The 15321-nt window shown below is 45.5% G+C and overlaps 1 protein-coding gene across 2 annotated transcripts in view; it reads left to right on the top strand.

Moving 5' to 3' along the window:
- The first annotated feature begins 235 nt into the window (after window positions 1-235).
- Window positions 236-15321, top strand: part of LOC125458723 (glypican-6-like) — a 141479-nt gene continuing 126393 nt past the window's right edge. For both annotated transcript variants that reach the window (XM_059651300.1, XM_059651299.1), the window contains exon 1: window positions 236-693. In XM_059651300.1, the coding sequence (XP_059507283.1) occupies window positions 537-693 (157 nt within the window). In that variant the 5' untranslated portion in view covers window positions 236-536. The remainder of the gene's footprint in view (window positions 694-15321) is intronic.

Genomic DNA, 15321 nt, shown 5'->3' with positions numbered 1-15321 from the left:
CATTTTTCATTATTTTACACTGGACCAAAATAGGAAGGAGAGTGCTGCGCTGCACTGCACTGCCTCTCTGCTCCTTTGTTCCTCCGGCTCTTCGCGTGTGAATGAGCCGCTTTCTCACCAAATTTCATTCATTAATTTAGTGTCTAAGGCCCGCCTTAACGTTTCCTTTATTCAATCAGGTGAATGGCCCTGATGATTGACGTTCACGGTTAGCCAATGGTCGCGCGATAAAGTTTAGCCTGAGAGTCGGCTCCGCGGTTACAAAGTTGGGGATCCCGTCCCAGTGCGTCCCTTAACCGGGAGCGGTGTAAGAAGCTCCGGGCGGCCTATGGAGACCGCCGCCGCTCGCTGTGTCGGTGCAGGCCTTGCGGTGATGGACTCTGGATCGGATAACGCGTGGCGGCCGCGCTGAGATCCCGGCTGTGTGTTCCTGCAGCTCTTTGTGAACTTTTCCCTGGCCGCACCCCCCACACCCCCTCCCCGGAGAGCGGAGTCCGGCCGCTTCGGTGTTTGTTGGACCCGGCCCTACTCACGCTATGTCCCCGCTCCCTAAGTGCACCCTGGCTCTGGCCGTTGTCCTGCTCTGCGGCTCCACTCGGTCTGAGCTCCCAAACCGAAACTGCTCGGAACTGCTGCAAGCTTCCAGCCCGAGGGCTATCAGCCATGGCAATATCCGCCAGCAAGGCAAGGAGAGTAAGTGACAGCCTGGGGCGGGGGTTAGTGAGGCCGGGCTACGGCTCTGCTGTGGGAGGGAACTGCAGAAAAAAAATCCTGCTTTGTATATTTGACAATGGGAAATTGCAACTGAACCAGAACAGTGAAAAATACTGCGGGTGGAGGACCATCGAGAAGGGGGATCTAACTGTGGGCATGTTGATTGGTCATTGAAGGGGTGGGGAGGGTCACTGAGCAATTGGAATAGGGGTCTCTCTGGGCACCCAGGAGCTTGTGGGGTTGGGTGCCTTTTTGAAGAGGAGCTAGAAAAGGGTGGCTGTCGAGAAGGGAGTGCTTGTCGGCCAGGAGGTACTGGGTTGGTCTGCTCTTTAGGACTGTTGTCTGAGATGGCTGTATAGGTTGTGGGGTTTGTTGCGGGGTTTGATGGGGAGGGGGTCCTGAGGTTGGAGAGAACAGCCTCTACTTCAGTTCCTTCGTGAATAAGTTATGGGATCTTGAGGTCATTGTTTTGCTGGTTTAGTGAGTTTTGCTGTCTGGGTGAGGGAAGAAGAAAGGGTAACTGCCCTTTCCTCCCATTGATGGTTTGGCTGCTGTGAATTCAGAATCCAATCACTTTTCTAACGTTACTCTTAACTGTTAAAAGTTTGGTATCCTGAATACTATGGCTGTGTGGTCATTCCTTTGTAAAGATGCTGAGCAAGTGTTTCTAATTGTAGGTAGAAGGAAACAGACACCTCTTGGTCTTTGCTATGACAGACTGTGTGGGTTACTGGGCCACACACTGTCTGAGTTTGATAGGGGCTTGATGCTGGGAGCATTTTGAAGGAGAACTTGGAGGGATTTTCTTACAGTGAGCTCAACAGGACCCTGAATTCAGGTTGGGATGGAATGATTAAGTGAAGTGTATATGACAGTATCTTTTGTATTTCACATGAGTTGTATTTTTGTTTTGGCCTTTGGCCATAGCTGTTTCTTTGGGTATATGTTTGTTTGTCTTTGTTATTCCATGCCTGTTTTTAATTGAGAGAATGCTCATTTTTCTTCACAATAAGAGAAAGCTTTTATGCAAAGCTGTGTGTGCATTGGGAAGAGTTTTTAGAGTGTCAATCTGTTCCTGTATTTTATTTGTGTAACTGTAAGGGAGACTGGGTTGGGCAAGCTACAATGATGTAGAATACTGCATGTGATTCTTGCCATTGAAAGTGCATATGAATCTCTTTTAAGTTCCTGAATATTTCAGCCAAGCTTAACCTGTCATCTTTACAGATTGAGTAGATATACTGAGTATTTGCAAAAAATCTATCAACAATCCAACCAGGTTTAGTGGTATTAGTTTGGATAATAATGTTCACAGACCAATCTGCTAACCAGTTTCAAAAGTTCACAGATCAGTTCAAACATGTTTAATCACTGCATTGCATCTTAACATTCACCATCAGGCATTTAAGCAAGGAATTGTTCATCTGTAGCTGGCTGAGGAAAATGCTGGTAAATGTAATTAGGCCAAAGCTATTTTTTCTTTCTGTTTCATCTCTCTTTCTCTTCTTACCCTTCCCAGGCCTGTTGCTTTTATTTCTTGTTTGAATGGCCAAATGGATTGCATTCTCCACATGAACAAAGGGCTTGGCTATTTTGCTCAAGTCCTTCAGGGACCACCAAGGTCTTCGACTTCTGCAGTGTAGTTCCGCAGCACTTTCAACAATAACAAAAATGCATGACTGAATCACTGAAAAATTTCAGAATGTTGGGAGCATTGAACTGCGTCTCGGCTGCTGTCAACACAGGCTAGCTCTGCTGCTGTCTGTACTAAGGCAGCCGAGACTTGGGTAGTGGCTGTGGAATGTTTTTGAATTCAGATGATTTGTTTGAAAGAACGATCTTGGTAATGTTTTTCCCACTTTCGCATTTTATGGACATACAAATTACAAGCAGGAGTAGACCATTTGGCCCCTCTGTTCTATGCTGAATTCAACGTGATCACAACAGATCTGATTACAGTCTGAGCTCTACATTCCTGACTACCCCTGATCGTCATTGATTCCCGTTAACACTTTGTGTACTGTCACTCTGCTCTATTTGGTTTGGGTGGTAGGGCTTCCTCCCCTGAAACTAACATGGGAATGTTGGGTAAATCACAATGGAGTAGGCCGTTCAGCCCATTGTGACAACTATGGCTGTCCAAATGATGAGCACCATGACATAATGCCATTCTCCTGACTTCTTTCTATGCTCTTTTACATTGTCTCTCTTTAAATAATCACTTGATGCCCTCTTGGATGCCTCAATGCAGCGTGCTTCAGTGACATCCAGGCAGTGTATTCCAGACCTCAATCACATATTGTGTGTAAAAGTTTTTCCTTATCTTGCGTTTGCTTCTTTTGCAAATCACTTTAAATCAGTGCCCTCTTGTCATTCCTTTTATTGGCTCAAACGATTGCTTCCTATCTAGTTTATCCAGCACACTCAATTTTGCAAACCAATACTAGATCTCCCTTTAGCTCAATCCTGTCCAAGTAGATCAATCCCACCTTCTCTAATTTATCAGCAACTGAAATTTCTTGTTTTAGAACCATTTTTGTAAATCTCTTCTGTGCTCACTCAAATGTGTTCACATTACGCAAGTAATACAAACAACTGTATGCAGTTTGACCCCTTGAGCCTGCTCCACTGCTCAATAGAATCATGGCTGAGCTGACATTTCTTGCATCCACTTTGCTGTCATTTCCCTGTGATCCTCTATTCTACTACTGAGTAAAAATATCGATCTATCTCTGCCTTAAATGTACACAGGGATTCTAACCCCACACCTCTTTTCTTCTCCCCCCCCCCCCCCCCCCCCCCCGCCAAGTTCTCTATGGCAAGAAGTTCCAATGATTATCAACCCTCAGAGAAGAAATTCCTCTTCCTGCCTGTAAATTGACATCCTTTATTCTAGTCCTCTGATCTAGACTGTCCCATGAACGAAGACATCCTTGCAGCATTTACTCTGTCAAACCACATAAGTACCCTATGTATTAATGAGATCAACTGTCATTCTTCTAAATGCCAATGAGTACAATCTGTATCTGTTTAACTTTTGCTCTCAAGGCCATTTTTCCATACCAGGGATTGTTCCAGTGAATCTTGTCTGAACTGAAATGACATCTTCTCTTCAATAAAGGGGTGAAAATGGGTCTCATTACTCCACATGTGCTCTCATCAGCACCTTGTCCAGTCAGGCTTTGTGCTTGGGAAATCATGTCTCTCAAATTTGATTGAGTTTTTTGAGAATGTAACAAAACAGATGGATAAGGGCAGAGTGATAGGCATTTGTCTACATGGACTTTTAGTAAAGGCTTTGACAAGGTTTTTCATGGTATGCTAATCACAAACATTAGATCACATGGGATTCGGGGAGAACTTGCCAATAGGATATAAAATTGGTAGCAGACAGTGGTGGTGGAGAGTTGTAAGGACTGGAGGCCTGCGATCAGCAGTATTCTATAGTAATTGGTGCTGGGTCCACTGTTGTTTGTTACTTATAAATGATTGTTATGGTAACATAAGAGGTATGGTTTATTAAGTTTGCCTTGGGGAGTGTTTTAGAACAGAGACCTTGGGGTTCAAGTATGTAATTCTTTTGAAAGTTGTGTCTCTGGTAGATTGAGTAGTTGGGGCATTTAGCTCACTTGCCTTCATTGCTCAAACCAGTGAATGTAGGAGTTGGGATTTCATGTTGTGGTTCTGCAGGACACTGGTGAGCCCAGTGTATTGTGTACAGTTCTGGCCACCCTACTATATGAAAGATATTGTTAAAGTGGAAAGGGTTCAGAAGATTTACCAGGATCTTGCTGGGAAAAGAGAGCTTGAGACACACAGAGACACACAGAGACACACAGAGACACACAGAGACACACAGAGACACACAGAGACACACAGAGACACACAGAGACACACAGAGACACACAGAGACACACAGAGACACACAGAGACACACAGAGACACACAGAGACACACAGAGACACACAGAGACACACAGAGACACACAGAGACAGATTTAGAAAGGTCCTGAGGTGCAATGTTTTAACACAGAGCAGTTTGAGTGTGGAATGAATTGCCAGAGGAACTGTTTTGATGCAGGTACAGAAGCAAAATTTGAAGATGTACAGTTGTGCATGCGTGCTGGTCCCTCTGCTTCTGCACTCCTTGTAAAATTGTACTCCTTAAATTATATTGTTTGTTCATGTTCTTCCTCCCAAAATGCCTCATGCTCCTCCATTTTGACCTTCATCGGCTACCTACCTACCAATTCCACCAACTTTTCTGTTTTTTTGAAGTTCAACACTGTCCCCCTCTCTTAGAATAATTCCAAGTTTTGTATCATCAGTAAAGTTTGAAATTATCCCCTGCACACCCAGGTACCCAGATCATTAACACGTAATCTGTCTAACAAGGGTCGCATTAACAATCCCTGGGGAACTCCACTGCAAACCTTCTAACAGTGTGAAAATATCCATTGACCGTTTCTGTCGCTGAGCCAATTTTGTATCCATGTTGCTAACGTTCCTTTTTATTCCGTGATCCATAACTTTTCTCTTAAATATGTGTAGGACTGTGTTAAATGCTGCTTGGAAATTGATGCATATCACATTAATAGTATTCCTCATCAACTGCTTCTGTTACCTCTTCAAAAAAAACTTCAAGTTAGCCATTAATACCTGAAGGGGTTACTGACCTTAAAGTTAACGGGACTTGAAATGTTAACTGTGTTTTCTGTTCACTGATGCTGCCAAACCTGTTCAGTTTCTCAGCAATTTTTGTGATTTAAACACCACTGCTCTTTTAGAAATTTAGTCTAGCTTTTCCTAATCAACTCATCTTTTACCATGTGACTACTAACTCTTCTGAATAACTATTTCTAGAAGCATCTTCACCAGTATTTATTAAACTGACTAGTCTATAAATTGCTGCACTTATACTCTTGTACAAAAAAATGTTCAAAGATGATATTTGCAATTCTCCAGTCTTTTGGTGTTGCCTCCGAGTCTAAGGAAGACTGAAAGATGGAACAAAGACAGAAGTTGCTGGAAAAGCTCAGCAGGTTTGGCTGCATCTGTGAAGAAAAATCAGAGTTAACATTTCAGAAGGGCCACCGGACCTGAAACGTTAACTCGGGTTTTTTTCTCCACAGATGCTGTCTGATCTGTCCTTTTCCAGCAATTTCTGTTTTTGCTCCTGATTTACAGGATCCACAATTCTTTTGGGTTTTTATAAAGACTGAAAGATTAAGGTCAGCGTCTCTGCAATTTCCATTGTCGCTTCCTTCAATATCTTCGAATGCATTTCATCTGCTCCAAGTGACTTGACAACATCCAACACTACTTCCTTACCCATTTTGAAACCTTCTTGTGACTGGTAGGCTTTAGTAGCATCTACTTCCTTTAGTTTGCACCTCAACCATAACTTCTGCCTCCACGTGTAAAGCCCCCAATTGGCGTCATGCCTTCTCTTACCACTCTTACTATTTAGAAAACTTTAGAATTCCCCTTGTATTGGCTGCCAGTCTTTTCTCATAATTTCTTTGGTTCTCTGGAATGCTTTTTCACATCCTGTCTGAATCTTCTTTGTATTTCTCTTGATTCTCGGTTGTATTTTTCGTTACTTGTCAGAAGCACACCTTCCTTCATCTTAATTTCTATCATCTTTGTCATCCAGGGAGCATTGGATTTATTTGTCTTGTCTTTTCCGTTTGAGGGAATATACCTTGACAACAGCTGAACCATCAGTTCTTTAGAGGCAGACCATTCCTCAATTACAGTTACTCCTGCCAACCTTTTTGTTATAGCCTGTCCTGCCAAGTTCCCTTCTTGCCACATTGATCTGGCTCTATGATAATTACTCTGCATTGACCAATCCCCACCACTATCCTAAGCGGCACAATACAATGATCACCATCTCTTAAATATTTCTCTTGTGATGCTTGGCCCACCTTATTTCCAAGAAACAGGTCCAAAAAGGCATCCATTCCTCTTGGATTGGGCACATGATTGTAGAAAATTAACCTGAATACAATGGAATGCTTTCCATTTTGCTGCCCTTTGCATTACTAATATCCCAATATATATTTGGGTAGTTAAGCTTACACGACATAACAGGCTACAAAGCGAAGTTGAACAGAATCATGGGTGACAGTACATCCTTACCCGACGAGCTCAACGTGTTCTACTCTCGCTTTGAACAGAAGGGCAGTGAAACTGTATCACCTGACCTACCAACCTCGGATACACTGGTACCCTCAGTCACTGCCACAGATATTAGATCAGCCTTCTGAAGGGTGAGCCCATGGAACATGACCGGCCTGGATGGAGTCCCCAGCTGTGCACTCCAACAGGCAGGTGTATTTGTAGACATCTTCAACCTCTGCGAATTACGATCCCAAGTCCCCATCTGCTTCAAGAAGGCCAGCATCGCCCCAGTGCCAAAGAGAAACTATGCAGCATGCCTCAATAGCTACTGCTCGGTAATTATGAAGTGCTGTGGGTTGAGCATGGCTCACATCAGTACCAGCCTACCAAATTGTCTTGATTGCCTACCAGTGCAATAGGTCCACAGGTGCTGTCTTCCCGACCTTACACTCATCCCTGGAACATCTTAGAACATAGAACATTACAGCACAGTACAGACCCTTCGGCCCTCGATGTTGAGCCGACCTGTCGTACCAATCTCAAGCCCATCTAACCTACACTATTCCATGTACGTCCATATGCTTGTCCATTGATGACTTAAATGTACCTAAAGTTGGCGAATCTACTACCGTTGCAGGCAAAGCATTCCATTCCCTTACTACTCTCTGAGTAAAGAAACTACCTCTGACATCTGTCCTATATCTTTCACCCCTCAATTTAAAGCTATGCCCCCTCGTGCTCGCCGTCGCCATCCTAGGAAAAAGGCTCTCCCTATCTAACCCTGTGATTATTTTATATGTCTCAATTAAGTTACCTCTCAACCTTCTTCTCTCTAACGAAAACTGCCTCAAATCCCTCAGCCTTTCCTCGTAAGACCTTCCCTCCATACCAGGCAACATCCTAGTAAATCTCCTCTGCACCCTTTCCAAAGCTTCCACATCCTCCTTATGATGTGGTGACCAGAACTGTACACAATACTCCAAGTGCGGCCGCACCAGAGTTTTGCACAGCTGTAGCATAATCTCTTGGTTCCGGAACTCGATCCCTCTATTAATAAAAGCTAAAACACTGTATGCCTTCTTAACAGCCCTGTCAACCTGGGTGGCAACTTTCAAGGATCTGTATACATGGACCCTGAGATCTCTCTGCTCATCTACGCTACCAAGAATCTTACCATTAGCCCAGTACTTTGCCTTCCGGTTACTCCTACCAAAGTGCATCACCTCATTTGTCCGCATTAAACTCCATTTGCCACCTCTCAGCCAGCTCTGCAGCTTATCTATGTCTCTCTGCAACCTACAGCATCCTTTGTCACTATCCACAACTCCACCGACCTTAGTGTCGTCTGCAAATTTACTAACCCATCCTTCTCCGCCCTCATCCAGGTCATTTATAAAAATGACGAACAGCACAACAACGTTGGCCCTGAACCAACAGAGCCTCTAAAACAGGTATTCCGTTTTGGATACTGTTGGGGGAGCTGGCTCTCCAGAGGAAGGCAGCAGTAGCCGGGTTCTTGGCACCGTGGCTGGCTCTGCTGGACAGAAGGGCAGGAAAAAGAGTGGAAGGGCGATAGTCATTGGGGATTCGATTGTAAGGGGAGTAGATAGGCAGTTCTGTGGTCGAAAACGGGACTTCCAAATGGTATGTTGCCTCCCAGGTGCATGGGTCAGGGATGTCTCCGATCGGCTGCAGAACATTCTGAAGGGGGAGGGCGAACAGCCAGTTGTCGTGGTGCATATAGGCACCAACGATAGAGGCAGAAAACGGGATGATGTCTTACAAGCAGAATTTAGGGAGTTAGGAGCCAAGTTACAAAGTAGGACCTCAAAGGTAGTAATCTCAGGATTGCTACCAGTGCCATGTGCTAGTCAGAGCAGAAATGAAAGAATACCCAGGATTAATGCGTGGCTTGAGAGATGGTGTAGGAGGGAGGGGTTCAGATTTTTGGGACATTGGAACCGGTTCTGGCGAAGGTAGGACTATTACAAATTGGACGGTCTACGACTGGAACCAATGTCCTTGGGTGATAATGGGAACTGCAGATGCTGGAGAATCCAAGATAATAAAGTGTGAAGCTGGATGAACACAGCAGGCCAAGCAGCATCTCAGGAGCGCAAAAGCTGACGTTTCGGGCCTAGACCCTTCATCAGAGAGGGGAATGGGGTGAGGGTTCTGGAATAAACAGGGAGAGGGGGAGGCGGACCGAAGATGGAGAGAAAAGAAGATAGGTGGAGAGGAGAGTATAGGTGGGGAGGTAGGGAGGGGATAGGTCAGTCCAGGGAAGATGGACAGGTCAAGGAGGTGGGATGAGGTTAGTAGGTAGCTGGGGGTGCGGCCTGAGGTGGGAGGAAGGGATGGGTGAGAGGAAGAGCCGGTTAGGGAGGCAGAGACAGGTTGGACTGGTTTTGGGATGCAGTGGGTGGGGGGAAGAGCTGGGCTGGTTGTGTGGTGCAGTGGGGGGAGGGGACGAACTAGGCTGGTTTAGGGATGCAGTAGGGGAAGGGGAGATTTTGAAACTGGTGAAGTCCACATTGATACCATTAGGCTGCAGGGTTCCCAGGCGGAATATGAGTTGCTGTTCCTGCAACCTTCGGGTGGCATCATTGTGGCAGTGCAGGAGGCCCATGATGGACATGTCATCTAGAGAATAAGGGGGAGTGGAAATGGTTTGCGACTGGGAGGTGCAGTTGTTTGTTGCGAACTGAGCGGAGGTTAGGGTTAGGGTTAGCACCTCCGCTCAGTTCGCAACAAACAACTGCACCTCCCAGTCGCAAACCATTTCCACTCCCCCTCCCATTCTCTAGATGACATGTCCATCATGGGCCTCCTGCACTGCCACAATGATGCCACCCGAAGGTTGCAGGAACAGCAACTCATATTCCGCCTGGGAACCCTGCAGCCATATGGTATCAATGTGGACTTCACCAGTTTCAAAATCTCCCCTTCCCCTACTGCATCCCTAAACCAGCCTAGTTCGTCCCCTCCCCCCACTGCACCACACAACCAGCCCAGCTCTTCCCCCCCCCCCCCCCCCCACCCACTGCATCCCAAAACCAGTCCAACCTGTCTCTGCCTCCCTAACCGGCTCTTCCTCTCACCCATCCCTTCCTCCCACCCCAGGCCGCACCCCCAGCTACCTACTAACCTCATCCCACCTCCTTGACCTGTCTGTCTTCCCTGGACTGACCTATCCCCTCCCTACCTCCCCACCTATAGTCTCTCCACCTATCTTCTTTACTCTCCATCTTCGGTCCGCCTCCGCCTCTCTCCCTATTTATTCCAGCTCCCTCTCCCCATCCCCCTCTCTGATGAAGGGTCTAGGCCCGAAACGTCAGCTTTTGTGCTCCTGAGATGCTCCTGGATTTCGGATGTGTTGTCTTGGGAGCCGAGTTGAATTTCTGCAGTACAGTTTGCCAATGGCACTAATAGTGAGCTTCAGTGGTGGAGAGAGTGGATGTCTGTGAATGTGGTGTAATTCAAGTGAGCCTATTTTGTCCTGGATGATGTCAAGTTGTTTATTTTTTGGAACTGCACCCAAAAGGCAAATGGGGAATATTCTATCACATTCCTAACCTTTTTCAAAAAACAAAGAAAATTACAGCACAGGAGCAGGCCCTTCGGTTTGTGCCAAACCAGATCCTCCAGCTAAACCTGTCGCCTATTTTCCAAGGACCTGTATTCCTCTGCTCCCTGTCCGTTCATGTATCTATTTAGATACATCTTAAATGACGCTGTCGTGCCTGTCTCTACCACCTCCACTGGCAACACGTTCCAGGCACCCACCGCCATCTGCATAAAGAACTTTCCACACACATCTCCCTTAAACTTTTCCCCCTCCCACCTTGAAATCATGACCCCAAGTAATTAAGTCCCCCACTCTGGAGAAAAAGCTTCTTGCTATCCACCTTGTCTATACCCCTCATGATTTTGTAGAACTCATTCAGGCCCCCCCCCTCAATCTCCTTCTTTCTAATGAAAGTAATCCTAATCTACTCAACCTCTCTTCATAGCTAGCGCCCTCCATACCAGGCAACACCCTGGTGAACCTCCTCTGCATCCTCTGTAAAGCTTCCACATCCTTTTGGTAATGTGGCAACCAGAACTGCGCACAGTATTCCAAATGTGGCCGAACCAAAGTCCTACACAAGTGTAACATGACCTGCCAACTCTTGTACTCAATACCCTGTCCAATGAAGGAAAGCATGCTGTATGCCTTCTACATTGGGGAAACCAAGCGGAGGCTTGGGGACCGCTTTGCAGAACACCTCTGCTCGGTTCGCAATAAACAACTGCACCTCCCAGTCGCGAACCATTTCAACTCACCCTCCCATTCTTTAGATGACATGTCCATCGTGGGCCTCCTGCAGTGCCACAATGATGCCACCCGAAGGTTGCAGGAACAGCAACTCATATTCCGCTTGGGAACCCTGCAGCCCAATAGTATCAATGTGGACTTCACCAGCTTCAAAATCTCCCCTCCCCCCACCGCATCCCAAAACCAGCCCAGTTCATCCCCTCCCCCCACTGTATCCCAAAACCAGCCCAGCCTGTCTCTGCCTCCCAAACCTGTTCTTCCTCTCGCCCATCCCCTCCTCCCACCCCAAGCCGCTGCTCCATTTCCTACCTACTAACCTCATCCCACCTCCTTTGACCTGTCAGTCTTCCCTGGGCTGACCTATCCCATCCCTACCTCCCCACCTGTACTCTCCTCTCCACCTATCTTCTTTTTTCTCCGTCTTCGGTCCGCCTCCCCCTTTCTCCCTATTTATTCCAGAACCCTCACCCCATCCTCCTCTCTGATGGAGGGTCAAGGCCCGAAATGTCAGCTTTTGTGCTCCTGAGATGCTGCTTGGCCTGTTGTGTTCATCCAGCTTCACAGTTGAATATCTTTGGATTCTCCAGCATCTGCAGTTCCCATTATCACATCATGTCCCACTCCTCAGTGAATACCGACGCAAAGTACTCATTAAGAAACTCAATCATTTTCTCTGACTCCTCGCATAGCTTCCCTCCTTTGTCCTTGAGTGGGCAACCCTTTCTCTAGTTACCCTCCTGCTCCTTATGCATGAATACAAGGCTTTGGGATTTTCCTTAACTGTGTTTGCTAAAGATGTTTCATGACTCCTTTTAGCCCTCTTAATTCTTCATTTCAGATTGATCCTACTTCCCTGATATTCTTCCAAAGCTTCGACTGTTATCGGTTGCCTAGACCTTATGTATGCTTCCTTTTTCCTCTTTGCTAGTCTCTCAATTTCACCTGTCGTCCATGGTTCCCTTTCTGTCCCTCATTTTTAAAGAGATGTATCTGGCCTGAACTCTAATCAACCTTCTTTAAAAGCCTCCCACATATCAAATGTGGATTTACCCTCAAACAGCAGCTTCCAATCCACATTCCCCAGCTCCTGCTAAATTTTAGTGTAGTTGGCTTTTCCCCGACTCAGCACTCTTCCTTTTGGACCACTCTTGCCTTTGTCCATCAGTGTTCTGAAACTTATGGAAATGGTGGGCTGTCTTTAGGGACTTGGGAGGGGAGTTATTTGCGGGATTCCTGGCCTCTGACCTGTCCTTGTAGCCATATATAAGGTGCGCCCAGTTTAGTTTCTGGTTAATGATAAGTCCCAGGCCACTGAAAGGGGATTCAGTGATGTTAATGCCATTGAATGTAAAGGGACAATGATTAAATTCACCCTTGACTGAGATGGTTGTTGATTGGCATTTGTGTTGTGTGAATGTTATTTGTTTTCTTTCAGCCCAAACCTGGATACTGCCCAGGTTTTGCTGCATTTGGACACGGGCTGCTTTATTATCTGAGGTGTCGCAAATGTTACTGAATGTTGTGCAATCAGAACATCTCTAATTCTGACGTTATGGTGGAGGGAAATTTATTGATGGGACAGTTGAAGGTAGTTGGGGCTATGACTCTATCCTGAAGAACTCCTCCTGAGACGTCCTGGAGTTGCAATGTCTGACTGACTGACCTTTTGTATAAAAGCAGAACACTGCAGATGTTTGAAATCAGGACTATTCAGAATCCTGGTGAAACTGAATTCTGGAAGCATCTGCGGAGAGAGAAACAGACTAAACATTTCGAGTCTGGTGTGACTCTCTCTTCAGGAAGGCAACTTTTTTTAAACCAGGTGTGACTCCAACCACTGGAAAGTTTTTCCCTCTTCCTATTGATCCCGGTTCCCCTAGGGTTAGGGATATTATGATGGACTACTACTTATTTGCCTGGATGACTGCAGTTCCAGCAACACTCAAACTTGACGGTATCCAGGACAAAGCAGCCTGTTTGATTGGCACCTCATCCCCCTCTCTTTACCACCGACCTTCAGTAGCAAGCAGTGTGTATTATCCACAAGATGCATTGCAGATGTTCGCCAAAGATCCTTTGCACCTTCAAAACACGTCACCACTTCAATCTAGGAGCACCACCCCCTGTAAATTTCCTTCTAAGGCACTCACCATCCTGACTTGTTAATAAATTGCCTTGGCTTCATTGTCATTGGGTCAAAATATTGGAACTCTGTGCCATTCGGGACAGAGGGTCTATCCACAGCACATGACCTGCAGCCTTTCATGAAGGCAGCTCTCTAACTGCCTCCAGGGCAACTAGTAATGGATAATAAATCCTGACCTAGGCAGTTATGGCCCAGTGATATTATCACTAGACTATTAATCCAGAAACCCAGGTAATGTCCTGAGGACCTGCATTCAAATCCTTTTGTGGCAGATGATGGCATTTGAATTCAATAGAACAAAAAGATTAGATTAGATTCCCTGCAGTGTGGAAACAGGCCCTTCGGCCTAACAAGTCCAGACCGCCCCTTGCAGCATCCCACCCAGACTCATCCCCCTATAACCCACACACCCCTCTGAACACTGTGGGCAATTTAGCATGGCCAATCCACCTAGTCAGCACACCTTTGGACCTGGTATCATTGCAGGTCCTCAGGACATTACCTGGGTTTCTGGATTAACAGTCCAGTGAGAATACCACTAGGCCATCACTGCCTAGGTCAGTATTTATTATCAATTATTAGTTGCCCTGGAGGCAGTTAGAGAGCTGCCTTCATGAAAGGCTGCAGGTCATGTGCTGTGGATAGACCTTCAGTGCCATTAGGGACAGAGTTCCAAGATTTTGACCCAATGACAATGAAGCCAAGGTCCAAAGATCTGGTATCAAAAGTCTAATGATGACCATGAAACTGCCGTCCTTACCCGGTCTGTCCTATATGTGATCCCAGACCCGTGGCAATGTGGTTGAACCTTAAACTGCCCACGAAGCATTTAGGGATGGGCAATAAATGCTGGTCCAGCCAACAATGCCCTCATCTTGTGAATAAAAAACATCCAGTGATGTCCATGCTCAGTTGTGAATTTTTTTTTTAAAAAAAGAGCTAGTCCAGTGCCTATAGGCAAATCTTCTGTCGTTATCTATGTTTGAGATGTGGTCAGGGTGTTGGAGGGACTGATCAGGCTTTCACTTTGTGGATGTTGCTGTGGGGGAAAAGATTCTCATTCAAATATAGAGAGCAATCTCAATCTCAATCTCAATTTTGAGAAGATAGAGCCATTCATAACGATGGCAGAAGGAAGTAGAAAGATTTTTAAATGTGTATGTGAACTAATGACCTTGTTAATGACTGGTATGCTGAGAGGATACTTCACTTTCAGATATGTTTAAAATGACATGCAGCAAAAAACCAGACTTTTTGCCCATAGTCTTCCAATGACGACTTTCAATTCTGTTCTCCATCCTCCTACTGTACATCGCGTATCTTTGCTAACACTGGATAGTAAGTGAGTAATAATTTCCACTTTCAACCTTCTGAAATTTTGAAATTCCTAAATTTGTCCACATTGTGTTTCTTTGGTACTGTGAGAAGGTTGTTCTTTTTCCTTGCTTTCAGCAGGAGACTGTGGCAGCTCCAGGAATCATAGCAGACAGGCTGGAACGTATGTTTCTCTGCCTTTGGCATGCAGCCTTGTTTTCTGTATTCCAAAACTTTCAGGCCCACATACCATAATTGTGTGAAAATCTGTATTTGTGAAATGCAAGATTTTAGTTGGCTACTTCCTCTTTTTGTGCTGAAAGTATTCACGAAAATACTTTGTGAATAGTAGTTTCACTTATGTGGCTGTGAAGGGAAAACAGCTTTAAATTTAAAAATTCTGTTTTCTTCCCTGAAGCTCAGACAGGGGTTTGGCTCAGAAGGTTTATTAAACTGTCGTTGAGCAGCATCATTGGATGTCATTAATGACTCTGTTTTTGCTCCAGACTCTTGGCTTGTGATGCCTGAATGTGGTTAGTACTGTATGCTGCAAACTGAACATATGGCTTTAGAATCTGTACTGTTAAAATTTACATTCACGCATTTGTTTCAGAAACCTCTCCTCCTTTGGGTGAAAGTTAAGCTTTCTTTCATGTATGTTGGAGCTTATTGTGAAATTCATAGGAGACAGGAACAAACCAAAA

The sequence above is a fragment of the Stegostoma tigrinum genome, chromosome 15 (genome assembly GCF_030684315.1).
Source record: "Stegostoma tigrinum isolate sSteTig4 chromosome 15, sSteTig4.hap1, whole genome shotgun sequence".
Classification (NCBI taxonomy): domain Eukaryota; kingdom Metazoa; phylum Chordata; class Chondrichthyes; order Orectolobiformes; family Stegostomatidae; genus Stegostoma; species Stegostoma tigrinum.
Note: the sequence above shows the minus strand (reverse complement) of the source record. Positions and strands in the feature narration are given on the sequence as shown.